This window comes from Phytophthora cinnamomi, assembly GCF_018691715.1.
Source record: "Phytophthora cinnamomi strain GKB4 chromosome Unknown Contig53, whole genome shotgun sequence".
Taxonomy (NCBI): Eukaryota; Oomycota; class Peronosporomycetes; order Peronosporales; family Peronosporaceae; genus Phytophthora; species Phytophthora cinnamomi.
Window position 1 is genome coordinate 424,429 of NW_027150986.1, and position 16,720 is coordinate 441,148.

Consider the following 16,720-nt stretch of genomic DNA (forward strand, 5'->3'; position numbering starts at 1 on the left):
TCCGATCGAGGAAGAAGATCCCGGTAACGATTGATCCCCACAACAGGTCGGCTTCCTCTTGGTCTTGATATAGTTGACTCTGAAGTTGTCGATGCATCTCGAGCAGCAAGAGTGCGGTGACCGGCTGTTTTCTGTCCACACTACTGTTGGTGCGCTTAAATCCGCGAGCAATGAGCTCAAATTCCGGAGTTTTGCAATTGATCCTTGCACTTCGCACACTCTTTTGGGCAAAGGCAACGGCGGCCAATTTCCCATCAAACTTTTGGGACTTGTTTCGTTGTCTTCGGCTGTTGTGCCCTTCGAGAGCACAGAGCCCGGCGAACAAGCTGACGATTCTCGCTTGCCTCTCTTATGAGAGGGTATCAATCCATATTGGAAAGTTAAACTCGTTGCAGAAGTCTTCCCAGTGCCGGAATCGCTTTTCGTATGTTCGCAGGGATCCGGTGTTGATGGAAGCTCGCTTGATTCTTGATGTTGATTCCACGATCTGGTCCATTCTGTCTAGAAACAAAGGCAGTTAGTGGTGTGAGACGGTTGATGTACATCGCAAGATTTGATCTCGGTTGACAGAGCCAAAACCTGGTTAACAGTGAGCTTCAGCCTCCTTCTCGCTTGTGCGAGTGCTAGGCTTCTTAGGTGTTGTTGCGCCTCCGGGTCTCTGCTATCCATCGTATCATGGAGTCTGATCTCCCATCCGTTTTCCACGTATAGCTTGATGTGACTCCAGCTCTGTTGTTCCGTTCCGGTGGCCACCCAAAGCTCAACTAACTGTAGCACCGTCCAAGCGATATCCGATTCCCGTGCAGGCTTTCCGATGTGGAACTGCTGTTTGCGTCTCGGAGTAATTTCGAACACTGTGATCCGGTTACTGTTGTGGCGGATCACCCATCCGTCGATCTACGGCGGTTCGGCGTCAAACATGCTCATCGGAACTCCTGCGAATTGTTTTTCGAAAACCAGGTCTTTCCGCCACAGCAAGTCAGATTTTAATTCTACCGTCATCGGTGTGCCTGTGCGACCGGACCGTTTGGTCGCCAGCTGTACGGATACCAGTCGTTGTATAAACGGTTTGGCGATTGGTATAAACGTGAGAATGTGACGTAAAACACCTATGATGCTGTCCAGGCGCTTTTGGGACACGAAGGACTAGTCAGTGTCGCGGACACCACGCGTTTGGTTTTACCGAACTTCCTCTGTGGGATGGTTACAGTGCATTCCGGGGTATTCCAATTGATGCCAACAGCATGAACGTGCTGAGACCACGTGCTGAACTTCCCTTCATGCCATCTGTCTGAACCAAATACGAGCTTGACGGCGTCTCGCAATCGTCGCTCAGCTTGAAGGAGTCGGTTTCCGAGATCGACTTCGATAAGTACTATGTCGTCCACCCACTCGAATATCCAAAACGGTTCTGGATATCCGTCGATATTCGATACACCCATACGTTGGTAGTGTCTTGTCGCCTTACCCATAATGGCGAAGAATCCTGGTGAGGCTGTCCAGCCGAACACCGCCATCTCCGATACGATGCCGTTATGCGATCGTGGGAATGTCCCCCCAAACGCGGTAGAGTGATGGGCGTGCACCGGCACGTGATAGAAGGCTTCCGCAATATCCGCAACGAGGGCAAATATGCGGCATCCCGGGTACCGAGTACGCAGCTCCAAGATGCGGAGCGCTATACAGGAGAATTGATCCCACCTGGCGTCAGGTGTCTGTGTCGAGTCGGTAGCATCGTTAACAGAGAGCCCTCGGGGTGCGGACAGATCGTGGATATATCTCCCGTCGAATGACAAAGGAATGTCCTTTTTGGGAACTAGAGCGAACGCGCTCGAATGGAAGTCAGGATCCGTCGATAGAGCGGTCACCGTGGCAAGAATACAACGCCCTGCGTAGTAGTCCTTCGGCAAACGATGAGTGACGATGTCGGCACTGGTTATCGCGCTGGGGTAGTTGCGGGTCACGGGCCGCACGCCAAAGCGCGTTTCCGGGTGATGTCGATGTGGGACCACCCCGTGATCCGCAATGCGGCAGAGGAGCTCGATCCCCGCGTAGGAAACGAGGTGGCGCCGATATAACCGAGACCGTAGAGCTTTGTTGGGGCGACCGCCGCGTGAGGATGGGCCTCGAACATTCGTAGAGTGCCTTCGATACCCATTTGTGACAGCCGAACGACCTCCGTTAGAAAGCGATCATCCTCATCGGACAATAGGGGGCGTGGGATCACGCTAATGTGACGCCGGAGAAATCGATTCTCCACAAAATGTTTTGCTCTTGCAAGATCCAACAGCACCCGTGACCACCGCGCTTGCCACTGAACACGGTCACAGGCGGGTAGGGCTTCCCAAGTCACTGGCTTACAGCCTCGGGTGAACGGGTCCGTCCAAAGAAGTTTGGGCAAATGCCACTCGGTGTCCACTGCGCTCATGTGCCGTGCAGGAGCACCCTGTCCATAATCGAATTGCAGATACCGTCTGATGCATCATTAAAGGCTCGCGAAACAGCCATACTGGCGACGCGGTGGAGTCGGTTGATGGTGTGTCGAATCTCGCGGAGTAGAGGCACCAAATTAGACGATCGTACGCGCATCGAAGCCGAGGCCATTCCGACGATAATGACAGAGTCACCAGCGACACGTACTGGACACGACCGACGACAAGCAAGAATCCACCGAAGGCCTGCTAATAGTGCGTGGGCATCCAGTTCGTTGTTCGTGCCTCCCGGAACCAACGAAGTTGCCGCCCACCACAGTGGCTTCCCGGGCTTGTGCCAAACGCACCATGCTAATGCACTAATCGAGGGAGAGCTTCGAGCTCCTCCGTCAAATGATAGAGTGAGCATCTCCGGCCCGGCCGGAGCGCGTGATATCTCTGTGGATTCTGTGTCCGGCGAAAAACGCCCAACGTCCGATGCCGGTTGGCCGTAAAGATATAGATGCGAACGAGGCTCAAATGTAAATGTCGTGTTGGTAACCGTGCTAACTGCCTGGGGTTCGCCTCCGAGGCGTCGCGCAGAAACGTTGGGATGGCCGGTTGCCAGTGGCCCATACTTGTTTGTGGTGTATGTCACAACCTCGCTCGGAAGTCACTCGATCCCGTGAATGAACTTGCAATAGCGAAAGGTGCAGCTGGACTGCGTCTGAAACTTGAGACATAATGTTTTGCCCTCGCGCGTGGGAATCTGTCGCGCAATGTGGCCCGGCACCGGGGATTGCTGCTGGTGACGTTGACGCGGAGTCGACTGGGCACCTGTGCGGGAACACCTCTGTATAGGTCGGCCATGGGACGGTTCTGAACGGCCAGTGTCCACGGCCTGGACCTGCGCCCAGGTAGAGAACAAACCGCGGTTAAACACCTGATCCACGATTGGGGTGTAGCCAGGCGAATCTTGGACCAGGATCGCTCGTGCCCGGTCTAGCAGAGAGGGAGGGAGAGCGCTCTGGTTGATAGACATGAAGGGTCTTGAGAACACGTGCGTGTACAAGTTGACCATTGCATGGACACGACTCAATGGTGCGTCGTTGGGCGCTCTAGCGGATGCATCGGCATACATCTCGGCAAACATGTCCACGACTTCCACGGTGGACCACTCGGTGGCTACTTCACGGATGCATTGCATTGTCGCCCGAAGACCAGCAATTGACGCGATGGTTCTACCAGGGACCGTATCGCTGGACGTCCACGTCGATGAATCGGGCACTACTGTACGGCCGCCATCGCTCTGTGCGGATGGCGGCAGAAAGTGACCAATAGGTCTCGTGCCGAAATCGATGGCGAAAATCATCTCTGAGGTCACTTTTGTCACGCGATATTGGCCGCGACGCATCACCTCGTGGAGGATGAATGAGACCCGGGCGAGCGCAGATAACTGCCAGAAAGAAAACCGGTTAGAATCAACAAACTCACCGTTTGGGCGGGGCCCGACCCGCGCGGTCTGGTGCACACGTGTTGATGACCTGAACCTGGCCGCCCCGGTTAAGTTCAACGGTAGTTCTTGAAGCTGACTGTAGTCGAGAAAATATGAATCACCACTGGTGGATTGTCCGGCTCCGCTAGCGTGATGCTGCTGATGAGTCCTACGGGCATCTTGGCGACTGCCGTGGATGGGGGACCATGGGCTACCGTAACCAACGTCAGTACGATGTCGCTTGTGTCCGCGAGGACTGAGGACCTCTCGGTCAATGCCACCGCTGTCAACGGTCGCGCGAGTCCGTGGGGTCACAGACGCACTCGGATCTCTTGAGGCGGCACCGTGCACGGCGTAGCGGTGTCGAGGCCCCGGAGAATGTTGCGATTGTCGATGAGGCGTAAGAGGCTCGATGCCTCTTGGCTCGCCTCGGCCGCTCGATCGGCTGCGATCCCCGCCACGAGATCTGCCGCGGCCCGGCCTCGAGATCTACTGCGGTCCCGGCCTCGAGATCGACAGCGGTCCCGGCCACGTTGATCAAGACGAGTTCGGCTGTGCGATCTAGAGTCCGCGCCATGTGTGCGAGGAGGTGGGCTGGCGCTCCGATCTCACTGAGGTCTGCGTTCAATAGCGGCGTGGCTGGTGGTATGGCCCTCGGCGCCGTGCCGGACCTCACGAGAGGCGCGCTCGTGCGGGTCGGCCGGTTCAAGTCAAACGTAGCAGTAGTTATTCTTGGATGGACTGCTGCGCTGCTGCATGTTGAGCAAGCGTTGATTGCGTTGACCGGGTCAGTTCGGCGATCTCCGCAAGTACGTTATTCGACATGGCGGAAGATGTTGTGGGTGTTGTAGTAGCTGGAGCCGTAGTCGCTGGAAGTTGTATGGCCAACGGCGGTTGCGCAACTGCCTGGGAAAACGCGGTGGTTGGAGCGTCGTGCGACACCACGATCCGGCCCCTTAGTTCCGTGTCCGGAGAAAGTTCCGTCGCGTGTCGTGCGATGGCTTGGCTCGGAATTCTCCATAACACCTGCGCTGTGGTCAGTTGATCCTCGTAGCGAATAATGTCAGCAATTCGCGATGGCAATGGACGACCACGTGAAAAATCAATCGCCAACAAATCAGAGGGTGGCCCAAGGTAACTATCAACATCGGAGTCCATTCGAGAGGTAGGTCGTGCAGGACCAACGTAAGTTCGTGCGTACGTAAGGGGAATGACGTTAATGATCCGTCCGTACTCGGATACTGCGTGAATTGAATTAGGTGTTCGATCGATAGCTGTGTCCGAGCCCGGCGGGACGAATGGATCCTGCAACAGCTTACCGATGTCGCTGTCCGAGCTCTCGGGAAGCACGAGATCCGTCCACTGTGAACGGAAGCGAGAAAGACGCCGAACGGGCACAGCTGTGGCCGCAACACCATGGCACCACCCCATTATAATTTGTCGCGGAAAATTTGTTGGAACCACGCTGTGGCGCTTGGGATGACGACGTGCCGAGGAGGTGAGTCTACGGACGCTCGAATCGCCACGACACATACGTGGTTGCAGGCGAGCTGTAACGCGGTGTACGAAAGGATGGCTCGCGACTGGGGAAATAGGCCACGACTTGGCCGACGAGAAAAACATCGAGCTGTACTTCCATGTAAGCTCGGGGTCCACACGTAAGAAAGCATGCGCAAAATCCCACAAAACGCAACAGCGTCAGCTGTGGGCGGTCGCGCAGCTCGCAGCTGAGATCCTAGGACGGCCTCGTTAGTCGTGCGTACGGGATATCCACGGGCGTCTGGGCCAGCGTAGCCAGGCGGCCGAGTCGTGACATCTCCTCATCGTAGTCGGACGCGTAGAAAATTAGCTGACACAGCCACCTGGGGCGTCGCAACGGGCCATCTACCACGAACACACTGGGATGGCCTGGTTGGATGTGGCGGTGCTCCAGGAGCCGTGCGTATATGGGACCATCCCACACGCCATCGTCCAGTTCGGAAGGGCGCTCAAGGCGCACGACGTCGTTGCGCAGGCTCTCAGCGCGTGAGCGCCGTTGGAGGGTTCGAAGACGTGAAGGCACCGTCTTTTCTTCTCCGCAGCGCCTGGACTCCAAGTCCCGAGCACCGTACTCGTAGCGCTTGTCCTATTTTCCAGCGAAACCGCGAATGCCGTGGTTTCTTTTCCAGGCCGGAGACAGCCGGTTCCTCCCCCGCGCCCCTGCAGACCGCGGTACGGTGAATCGTTCACTTTGCTGTGAAGATAACACCGAGTTGCTTCAAGAGGCGACCGGAGACGCGTCGAAGGCAACAACACGGGGCTGCACTCGGGGATTTTCATTCGCCCATTTGCAGCCGCTATGCCGGCTGAATTACTGGGTGAGAGGATCGACGCTAGTGGAGTTGATATGCAGAATGCGATTTACTAAAGTGAGCGATCAACGACACAAAAACACTCAACTTACAGCCGGTTAACACGAAGCGGATATATGAAGGCTATCAACGAGAATGGGTTGCCTTGTGTGCAACGCGTACGTTCCGTGATCGCGGTACCGTGACAGGTGGAAAACGGCATCTATTTCTCTCTAGTACGGTGATAGGGCGATAGTCAAAGAAGGACAGCGAAAAATACACTTGGTGGTTCCACTGTGGATTCGTGACCGCACTTGTCGATTCATACAACCAGTAGGTCACCCTTCGTACAAATTCAAACCAGCACCCGCGAACGACTGCAGTGAAACAGCTTATCAAGAAGGTTCAGGCGGTAGTACAAAAACTAAAATAAACAGAAACTACTAAGTCAGGGGTATCGGATCTTTGCTGGTTGGCTACAACTCCGCACAACATTTTCAGCAAGTTTGTGATACATTTCGAACACTTGATGACCTGCGAGGACGTGCTGTTTTCCTACTTTCTCACGTCGGACTTTTGCGTGGTGAAAACGTGGTACTCCCATTGGCGAATTAGTGTCATATTTGCGCAAGGAGGGTGTTGGACACGCCATTCGTTCCGTTCTTCGCCTTCTCATGGCGCTCAAGCTGACACAGCTGCACTGCGACAGAAGCATGGACTTCGACGTGGACCGCAACTCCATCGTCATGCCGCACGACCTGTCGCAGCATTAGCACCACAGAGCTATGAGAGACTGGATACTGGGCGGCCCGTCGCCTGATTCCGGTCCGCCACGCTGCCGTCACCGTGGACCGCGACATGCTCGAGCCCGGCATCGCGCCCATGTTCACGCCTCGATTGTTAAGTCCGCGTACTTATTTAATTATGCAATGGCGTCTTGATTAAAATTCGGCTTCTTTCCACGATACTCGCCACTTGCGCCCGTCTATCTTTTCCAGGTGCTCAATGGAGGGATTACCGGATAGACCAACATACCATTCTGTCCACAGTTCAGAAAAAGTGGAAACACCTCTGCTCAGCGAATAGTGAGGTATGTCACTCTATTTAGACGACCGAAGACCTTCAGAATTGCTAAGCGAACCAGATTGTTCGTCCACAGACACCGAGGTGATGTTGCTGCTGGTACCATATTCCACAGGCATAAGACGAAATGTCATTTTTCCGACGTGGTACGAGTGGTACACACGGATGCGACGCGTCTGGAACTCCGGTGATCGCCAGAAGAAATACGAGTCAAGGCATGTTGTCGCGTTCATGAAGCTGTTTCTTGATGGCGGTTTCATTCTCGACGACGCATTGGAGAACTACAAGGATCAAGGCCTGGATATTGGCACGCCCGCGGAGGTATCCCTGCTGTAGTTCTTGGACGAGCGCGGCATTAAAGCAAAAGGGTCCGGCAGCGTGCTTACCGCACTACGCCCTCTGCACAAGAGCGGTGTCTTGGACGACCGCATCGCGACATACAAGCGCCTCTTCGCTAACGGGACAATCCAGGACCCCGCGCCTGTAGACACGCACGATATCTTCGCTGTCATAGGCCACGTCTAAGACTGTTAGGTGGCTCTGTCGTAAACCCAAATTATTACGAGGACCGCGCAAAAGTATTAGCATGTTCAACAACCACACGCACGCAGCAGCAGCAGTAGATTTTGTCCATCTCGGTCGCAAAAGAGCACACACGCGTAGCGCATCAGCACACAGCAGCATCTCACGCCCGCGCCCAGCCGCGATCATTAGTGCCGACCCGAATCGAACGGGCGTCTCCAGAGCTGATGCCCGGCGCTCTTCCTTTGACCTACGCTGTAGTGGGCCTACTTTGGCTCACTACTTTAGCTTACACGTCGCGCTACGTGTATGAGGAAGTGTAGGAGTTTATTAATAATTTGAATTAATTATACTTGAGTCCACAAGTATAATATAAATCAAATAAAACACCAAGTAGCTAGTTTAAGGTAAAATGAGAACTGTATTGTTTGTAAATTGATCTTCCTCCCAAATCTGCTAAAACTGTTTATCATCTATGAAAGGGGTTGACAGCGGCTGGCTGTCAGAGCCCCGCCAATATGCACGTCTCTAATTGGTAGAAAGATGCTGCTTTCTACCAATAGGATCTTTGGGTAGGTGTGGACCACTCATTGTGGTGGCCCACTTCAATGTATCCATTGGTGTGCCTTACACCAATGTGAGGAAGTATCTAAAACTTTTAACAGATATTTATCTGTTAAACCATAAGTGACAAATGTCATGCACAAGTGACAGTTGTCACTTGTGACCGTTGTCATGCACAAGTGACTGTTGTCACTTGTGTGTGTAACCCCGTTACACCATCCCCCCGTTAAGCTTAGACGTGTCGATCTCGACACGTCAATTAATATTGAGTGCTTGTCAATTGTTTGTGCTGGGGGTTTCCGTGCTCATCCGCAATGAGCACGACCAAGCAGAAGACTGCCATTGCAACAGAGTGTAAACTCTCTGTTGCTGGACACCATGCGCGGTAGCGCGAGGTGCGCCGCTACCACGGGGACAGACAACACAGTGTCTGTGTACGATTCTTCGATGTCGACCGCGTCTGTGCGTCGACATCTCTAAGCGAATTTCTGTTGCTTACCGTGATCGGGTAAGCAAGCGCCAATGCACTTCGAGTCCTTCTCGAAGTGAGGCAAGTATTAGCAACTCAACGCTGTTGCGGTGGAGGCTGGTGTCCGTGCGCCGTGCGCACTGTTCGTCCAGGTGGCGGTGCGTATTAGCAACCGCGACCACAACAGGTATGCTATATGTATACCAGAAAGTTTCATGGTCTCCGTGCTAATTATCTAGCACGCGAGTCGTCAGGTGTTGTAGATTACTACAGCGCTCGCACTACCTTCTTGCTGGTAGTGCGTGTTGGGTTTCGTATTCCTTCACCATGTCCGGAACGTCTTCCATCAGGACGTTCCGTGGTTCCCACGTGTCGTGTTGGAGAGGGAAACCTCTCCAGCGAATGCGAAAACAATCCGGACCTCGGATTGTTTTCCTATGATCAACAATTCGCTGGACGATCCAGCGAATTTCTCCGCGTGCGTCTCGCAGCGGTAGCGGAGGTGGTGGAAACACGCCCCGATGGTCAACGCCGTGTTGACCTTCATCTCGTGTCGCTCCACGACCAGGTGACGGTCGTGGAGTAGCTTCAGAGTGCGGAGATTGCCGCTCTGTACTATCGTGTCCCGGCTGTGGCAGCTTGTAGTTGTTACCTCCGCCCTGCTCAATCACACACTGCATTACATTTTGCAATGTGACGAAATTTTTGTCGATAATGCTGGGCGAAATCTTGTCGAACGCATCATTGACCGCGTCAATCAATACGTCCAAGTTCTTCGTGTCCTTGCGGTATTGAATAGCCTGCAGCGAATTCAAAATTCCCAAATCTAATACGTTCATATCGGGTGATCTAGGTAGATGGCACGTCATTTCAGTGCACCAGCCATCTAGTTCACCCGCTTGAACAATATCGTCGCGATATGGAGACACATGCGGGCCCGCGTTATCCTGCTGGATCTGGATAACGCGTGCCTTGCGTCCTAGTAACAGATAAAGTGTGTCCGTTTAATACCCTAGAAACAAATAATAATCAGGTACCCTTACCTGGCCGTTTTTCCCGAATCGCTCGAATAACTTTTTCATTTAACATCTTGACGTAGAGGGCTCTCGTCATATTGACGTTCTTGGGCACCATGTCCCCCTTGTTTCTCATCTTTGTTTTGTAGTTTGCTTCGTGCCTCTCAATAATTGGCCAGATTCCAATTCTACCATCTAATGCTTTTTTTCCGGTAATTGTACCGAGGTCGTGCGACGGTCGCCAAAAACATCGCCTTTCCTATATATCGCTTATTAGGCGAAGACCGATAAGGGAGAGGTTCATTGGGAGAAAGGTAGAACTTGATAGTGGCGTTATACAGATTGAACCAGTTTTCGTCAATGTGTACAATATGATACATGTGCTGCATACCAAAAAAACCACCTTAAAAAATTAGATGTCGATAAATAAAATAAAACATATTACAAATTTCCTATAGGCTTCTGTACGTGGCTGAGACAGAAGAAGAGGCATCGATAGCCGTGGCCTTCGGACAACGTTGACTTAACGTGGTTCATGACCAGTTTTAGCGTCGTGAGGGGTACCCCTGTTGCCGCCGCTAGCGACCGAAGTGTCTGACGCTGACACAGGGGGGGCCACCTGCACGCGCTGTGTAATTTCCTCAGGTGAGCGGTTGCTTTATCGCGCAGCCGCGTGGGCTCCTGGTGGAGTGAGGAGCTTGCCGATGTCCTCACGTTGGAGCCAGACCCTCTTCACCGAAGACAGCGAGACGCCGAACCTGGCCGCGGCATCGCTCTTCCCACCATCGAGCAGGCGGCCTCTGCTGCTTGACTGCACGAGGAACACCAGCACTTTGGCACGCGTGGCCGGCTTGATACCGAGGCGTTTGTCTTGCGGGCATCACGATGGGGGAAACGCTGAACTGAACCGCTGGACAATAGCATCCACGAGTGAACGAATTAGTTGGCTCGCCGCACCTAACCCTAGTCATTTCTTTCATAATAGTATTGACAGTGTGGCACACATAAAACACCAATTGGTCATATTCAAGTGAAACAGAGAAATATTACAAAATATCCTTCAGTTTCAAACCCTACAGAGTTCGTTGTTAGAGCGACAACAAGAAGCAAACGGGCATATCGATTGCATCATTCGCTCCTGCTAACAGTAAGAAGGCCAAGGCGACGGCGATAACTCGTTCTCGACGTTCCTGGCCGCGGAGAGCATGACACTTGGCGCCGCCCACCAATTTATCGACGAGGATAATACAGGTAAGATGTTGCGTGTTATACCCGACAAATATACATATTCATTAGCCACTTCAGCCAATAAGGTAAGGACGACCAATACTTGCCTAGCATACTATGGAATTGTAGATAATTGGCTAGTCAACAAATATCCATTGCAGGGAGCGTTAGATAAATCTCAGTTCCATCAAATTCTATCTGGGCTGGGTAAAACCGAGAGGAGGGCGGTGACTAGAAAAAAGCACCACCGTGTTCGAAACCAGACTTAGAAGCCTTGGTGCGTCTACTGTACTCGACGGCTTCTACGGAAAGTGAATACCTCGACGCGGCACTATTCGTCATGATGTGGTACCTGTATGGCCGCAACTCCGATGTGGAGGCGATGGAGAAGCGGCAATTATCCATTGTAACTGGCAAGTATAGCTTCGCTTTGATGTCGTAGTGGCTGAGACTAACAATGCATTCACGTGTATTAGGTGGAGTATATCTCCGATTTAAAAGGGTTAATACAGCCTTGCTGCACGGAATATCCTTGTCCAAGGATCTCACCAATATTTTGACGTGCCCGCTCGGCGCTTTAGCTGCGACGCTGGTAATGAATAAGTCGCCAAGGCAACGCATGTCTCCCCAATGCATCAGAAAGAAACATAGTTCGGATGATATTCAAGATTTACAGGAACTCACACGTACTGAATTTTTAGAAGTTGAGGACGATGTATCTTCAATGGATGATGTTAAAGCGATAACCGATTTACGAATCATTAGAACGATTCCTGATCTTACATCGCATTCGTTCCGGCGTGGAGGCTCCATGCACGCCAATGACGACAGGCTGACAGAGGACTGAATCATTGAGCGCGGCAGCTGGCAGCTGGACCGCGTGAATAAGGCGTTCGGCTACATGCTCGACACGACTCAGGCGGACCAGAGGTCTCCCGCGTCTTGAGCGGGTGGAGACCAAAAGACAGCTACCACCACGAACAGGCTTAGACGCGCCAGTGCTTGGTCGCGCTCGCAAATTAAAGCCGTTGCTGTTCGCAAATACCCTGACAATTGCAGACACAAAATGCAACCTCGATGAAGGTGTCGCAGATGTTCTTACCTCATTGCTATTCATGCACTACCCCGACATGCCGTGACTCTGCGACAGTAACCCATTCATCACAGAGATACGGGAAACATTGGTAGCACTGGGTACTTGCGAGTCGGAGTTGCTTGCGTCTTACGATTAGGGCTGTTAATGTTTCGCTGAAACTTCTAAACCTTGCAAACGTTTGCACAAAACTTTAACCCCCAGCTATACCTGACGAGTTTAGATGTGGTACACACAAATTCAGGTGCACGTCCCCCAACCTGGCGAAGTGATCAACGCCACGATGTGCAGCACTACTCTAGAGCAGAATAAGTAGACCATCCGATGTTGGTTACAGCCTAGACCAAGACGACGAACACAACGTCGGGAATGTATCCACCAGCACCGGTAACTGCGGCAGCGCGTGTGGCCACGAAACTCGTGCCTAAGCCGCTTATAACCACGAAGAACTTCTTGCAGAAGGTAGACCCAGCTACAGGCGCCCAGCGCGCACGACGTCAGCAGTGCGACGCATGTGTGCTCGTCACGAAGTTCCTGCGGTTCGCTGATCTACTGGAGCACGGCGTCTTCGGTGAACAGTGCGTCAAGGCAGTCGCGATGAGAGGTTGTGGTGCTATAGTACGTGCACTCGGCACGCGTGGAGGATGCCGATGTCAAGCCCGAGAAGCTCCTGCTGGCCGACGACAAGGAGGCGAGCGCACGCAAAGTGTGTGCATGCAAAAAAGGCGGACAGTGCGTTTTATTCATGTAAACGGGATTGCATTCAGACTAATAATCTCACTTCACATCCGTTTACTACCACGTCCTAGTAACTTAGCTCTTAAGCATATATCACTACCGCACTTGGCCTGCTGCATTTTTACTTCTTCTGCCGTGAGGTGAACGATGTCTGCTGTTGCTGCATGCGGTGTGAATTTTCTGCAATAAAACTAGATTACGCACAAGTTCTGGTGCAAGCGAGCAGCTCCTTACTGTGACTATGTTTCCACTGGTTGCCAATGCCCTCTCAGATGCAACGCTTGTTGCAACCGTCCCCAACCACTTTCGGGCCAGCTGACTGAGGTAGCGATACTTGTGCTGATTTCCGCTCCACCAGTCAAACGGATTCTTTATCGGGTCGTCATCATCGCTCCATTCGGCGTCGGCGGCGTCGATCTCAGCAAGATACTTGTTTACCTCTCGTCGGCACTTTGCAGTTTCAGGTGTTGTCGTGGATTTGCGGCGCTTCTTTCCAAACAGGTAGCCCGTCATGAAGTCATCATTGTCCGCTTGAGTTAGTGCTTTATCTGTTTGACACGTTGGCGCTATCTCGCCCGAGAGCTCTGCTGCCGCATTAATGAGATCTTCAATAGCCAGGTTCTTTTCTCCCTTTTTCAGATGACTCATCTGACCTGCGATTCTTGGATCCAAGAACGCCACCCACTTCGGCTCTTCTTCTATTCGCTTCTCAAAGCGCTGGTTGCAAAGTTTGAGCATTACCTTTCGACACCCCTCCATTTCTACTCGTGTTTTCGATGCATTTTTGTCTCTCGACATGGCGCCTGACAGTACCAAGTGAATATCGTGCGCTAGACAGGAAACATGCTTCAAACCAAGTATATTTCCTGAAGAGACCATGTTCGATCCTGAATCTCTCACCAGTCGAGTGCTACGAGACTTATCCAGCCCCGAATCGCTCATTATTTCTTCCAGAAACGCAGCAATAGTTTTTTCAGTGTGCTGACCAGGAATTGCCGTCGCTTCAAGTGTCCAATTTTCTAGGATAAAAATCCTCGTTGACGTAATAAATTGTGAACGAAATGAATGTATGGCCATTTCGTGCCGTCCAGATGTCGGCAGTGAGTGAGCAGTACTCGCACGACTTCCCAATATCGCATTTTACATGCTCGCGCAATTCTTTAGCGAGGGCGATAATGCAACGACGCAGCTGCGCGCGCTTTGGAAGCAACACATTCACATACCCCAAGACCTGGGTGATATACACGACGGACTCAATAAAACCTTGGTCTTCAATAATCATGAGAGGACGAAAAGTCCCTGCAACCCATTGAGCAAGCAATTTGTTCAGGTGCGCCTTCTCCTCGCTAGTAAATTTCACGCAACTCGTTTGCGGCATCCTCAAATGCCCCCATCCAAACTGCGGCCTCGCGTTGAGCTTGGGCGAATTTTGCCATAAAGCTCCTTTTCGTGAAACTTTTCCATGTGGAGCAAGACTTGATGGTTTGAGGTCTTAAAGGGAATCGACATGCTGCAGCGAGTGCAATACGCGAACGCAGCGTGTTCATTCTTAAAATTAGGCGATAGGTGCCAAAACTTTTCGGGAGCAGCAAGCCGAATAAACTGCCAAAGTTCGGGGCGATGCTAGTGTCGCGCGATGAAGCGATGGGGGGGGGAGGGGTCTCCAAATCGTTCGCTGGTCGTGTTGAACTCCTCAACGCATGGACACGAGCAGCTGGGGCCGATGCCGAGGGTTGACGACAACCAGTTTGGCGACGGCACACGCTGCGCCGACTAGAAGGTGGTGACTTTTGCTTTCGCTTAGCGCTGGGGAGGCTTATCCGGCGCTGCCTGCGTTGACTTGGCGTGGAATCGTGAGGTGAAGGACTGTAAGGTCTCCGCTGCTTTCGCTGGCGTGCAGAATGCGCTCGACAACTTGGAGATACTGGCGGCGCTCGTGCAGCTGGTGATTGCGCCTGCATTGATGGTGGCAAACCCTCAACGTTGATGGCAGGTCTGGCTTGGATGATCGCTTCGTCGTCACCGCAGTTTCCCAGCATTTCGTCCAGGGCAGTCGCACGGACTAGAGGGGTTGAAGAATGCGCGGTGCTGCATGAAGACCCCGCTGTCAGGTCCGCCTGGCGTGGCTCGTCCATCGTCTGCTTGGTGAACACTCGGTAAATCTCGCAGCTCTGAAATATTCAATAACATGAGATTTGTATGGTATACAATAACTTGGTCATGGATACCGCGATAGTTTAGAGCAGTTTAGAGTTTGTTTGTAAACTCACCTGAGTTTTAAGGTTGGCAAATTTCCCGAGGTTTATATCCCTAAACGTTGACACCTCTACTTACGATTAGCGATGCCTGACTAGCTCCTCCCGCTGCTGCACCTGTAACGGCTGACGACGAAGAGAAGCCTTCACCAGCGCTAATGGACCTCCTCAAATGCCAGTCCTAGCAGATAGATGCCTTGATTCTACAAAACAAAAGGCTCGATGAGAGGGTGTTAGCAGTAGAAGCGCAGCTACATATCCTTATCAATAGCACATCATCATCTGAATCAGCATACGGTGATGCGACGGGATCAACAGTCTCCTCTTGAAGTCGAGACCCCACGCTCGAAGAAGAAAGGCGCTCCGACGTTGAGATCTGGTTAGAATGGTTCACGGCAGAGCCTCGCTTGTATGCTTCACCATCTATTAAAAAGACAGCGTCTTATCACCGGGTACCTGATGCTCTTCTTGCCTTTGGGCTTCAAGCTTGACTCTTCGTCACCAGCTTACAAACGCGAGCTGCTAGAGCTTGGAGACACAGCGCAGTAGAACGCTGCAGCCTTCTTGAAATTAGACGGCTCTTCAGCGGTCGCAGCAGGCACTGCGCTGAAGGCGCTCCGACAGATGCAGAAGCTTGGAAAGCTGGACAGCCATATCGCGCAGTTCCACGAGCGGTCTGAGCGTGGCATATCGTCGATCCTACACCACCTCATCATTTATTCGACTGAAGCCCCGCGAAGTTGACCTGAAACTGCAGTACACAACATAACAGGCTGGCATAAGCGAAATTAAAGCACCCTTATACCATAACACGCTTCGCACATCAAGGGACACCAGCATAAAGTTCCACGACACCATGGTCTGCAATGAAGCTTTTCATATATTGACTCGCAATTGAGTGATACTGTATTACAAACACCACTGCAACAACCATGGAGTTATAATATGAAATTCATCCAGTTAGTTGAGCATAAATATTTACATAGCATCTCGCATCCACGATGGGATCGGTGCTACCTGCGCCATCTTCAGCATGATCTTTGCCTCTTTGTCGTGGCGCGCGAAGCCGTGGCGTGGTGTAGCCATTTTCTTTGGCCCGGCGCGTCGTCAGCACGTCCTCGCAATTGCCTCGTCGGTCAGCAACGCCCTTTGCGGGATTGCCGACCTACAACCGCACCACCGTAGGCACGACATGGCGGACGCCACCATGACGAGCACCAGTAACATGCAAATGACCTTCTTCGCCGAGCGCGCACCACTGACACGGAAGCACTGTCGATATGCAGCTGCAGGCCACACGTACGGCTGCATCGCAAAGGACACTTGGCGACGCCATGTAGCCGCGGGCGGCAAGACGCTGTCGCGCCGCCGCTGTGGCCTTCACCCTCGTCGCTGCTGCTTTGCCATCGCACCGGGTCGTTGTCAGTCACGACCGCCGTCATCGCCGCCGTTGTCGTCGGAAGGGGGGTTTCTTTGTGTCCCCACCAACCGTCGCAACCCACTTTGTACCCGTGTGT

At 52.6% G+C, this 16,720-nt stretch overlaps 1 protein-coding gene across 1 annotated transcript; it reads right to left on the reverse strand.

Moving 5' to 3' along the window:
* Nucleotides 1-5,641: 5,641 nt before the first annotated feature.
* On the reverse strand, nt 5,642-13,596 carry IUM83_00139 (uncharacterized protein; the record flags this gene model as incomplete). Its single annotated transcript, XM_067923882.1, has 2 exons — nt 5,642-6,031; nt 13,387-13,596. The coding sequence occupies 2 exons, from the start codon at nt 13,594-13,596 to the stop codon at nt 5,642-5,644; spliced, it is 600 nt and encodes a 199-aa protein (XP_067788596.1).
* Between the last annotated feature and the right edge of the window lie 3,124 nt (nt 13,597-16,720).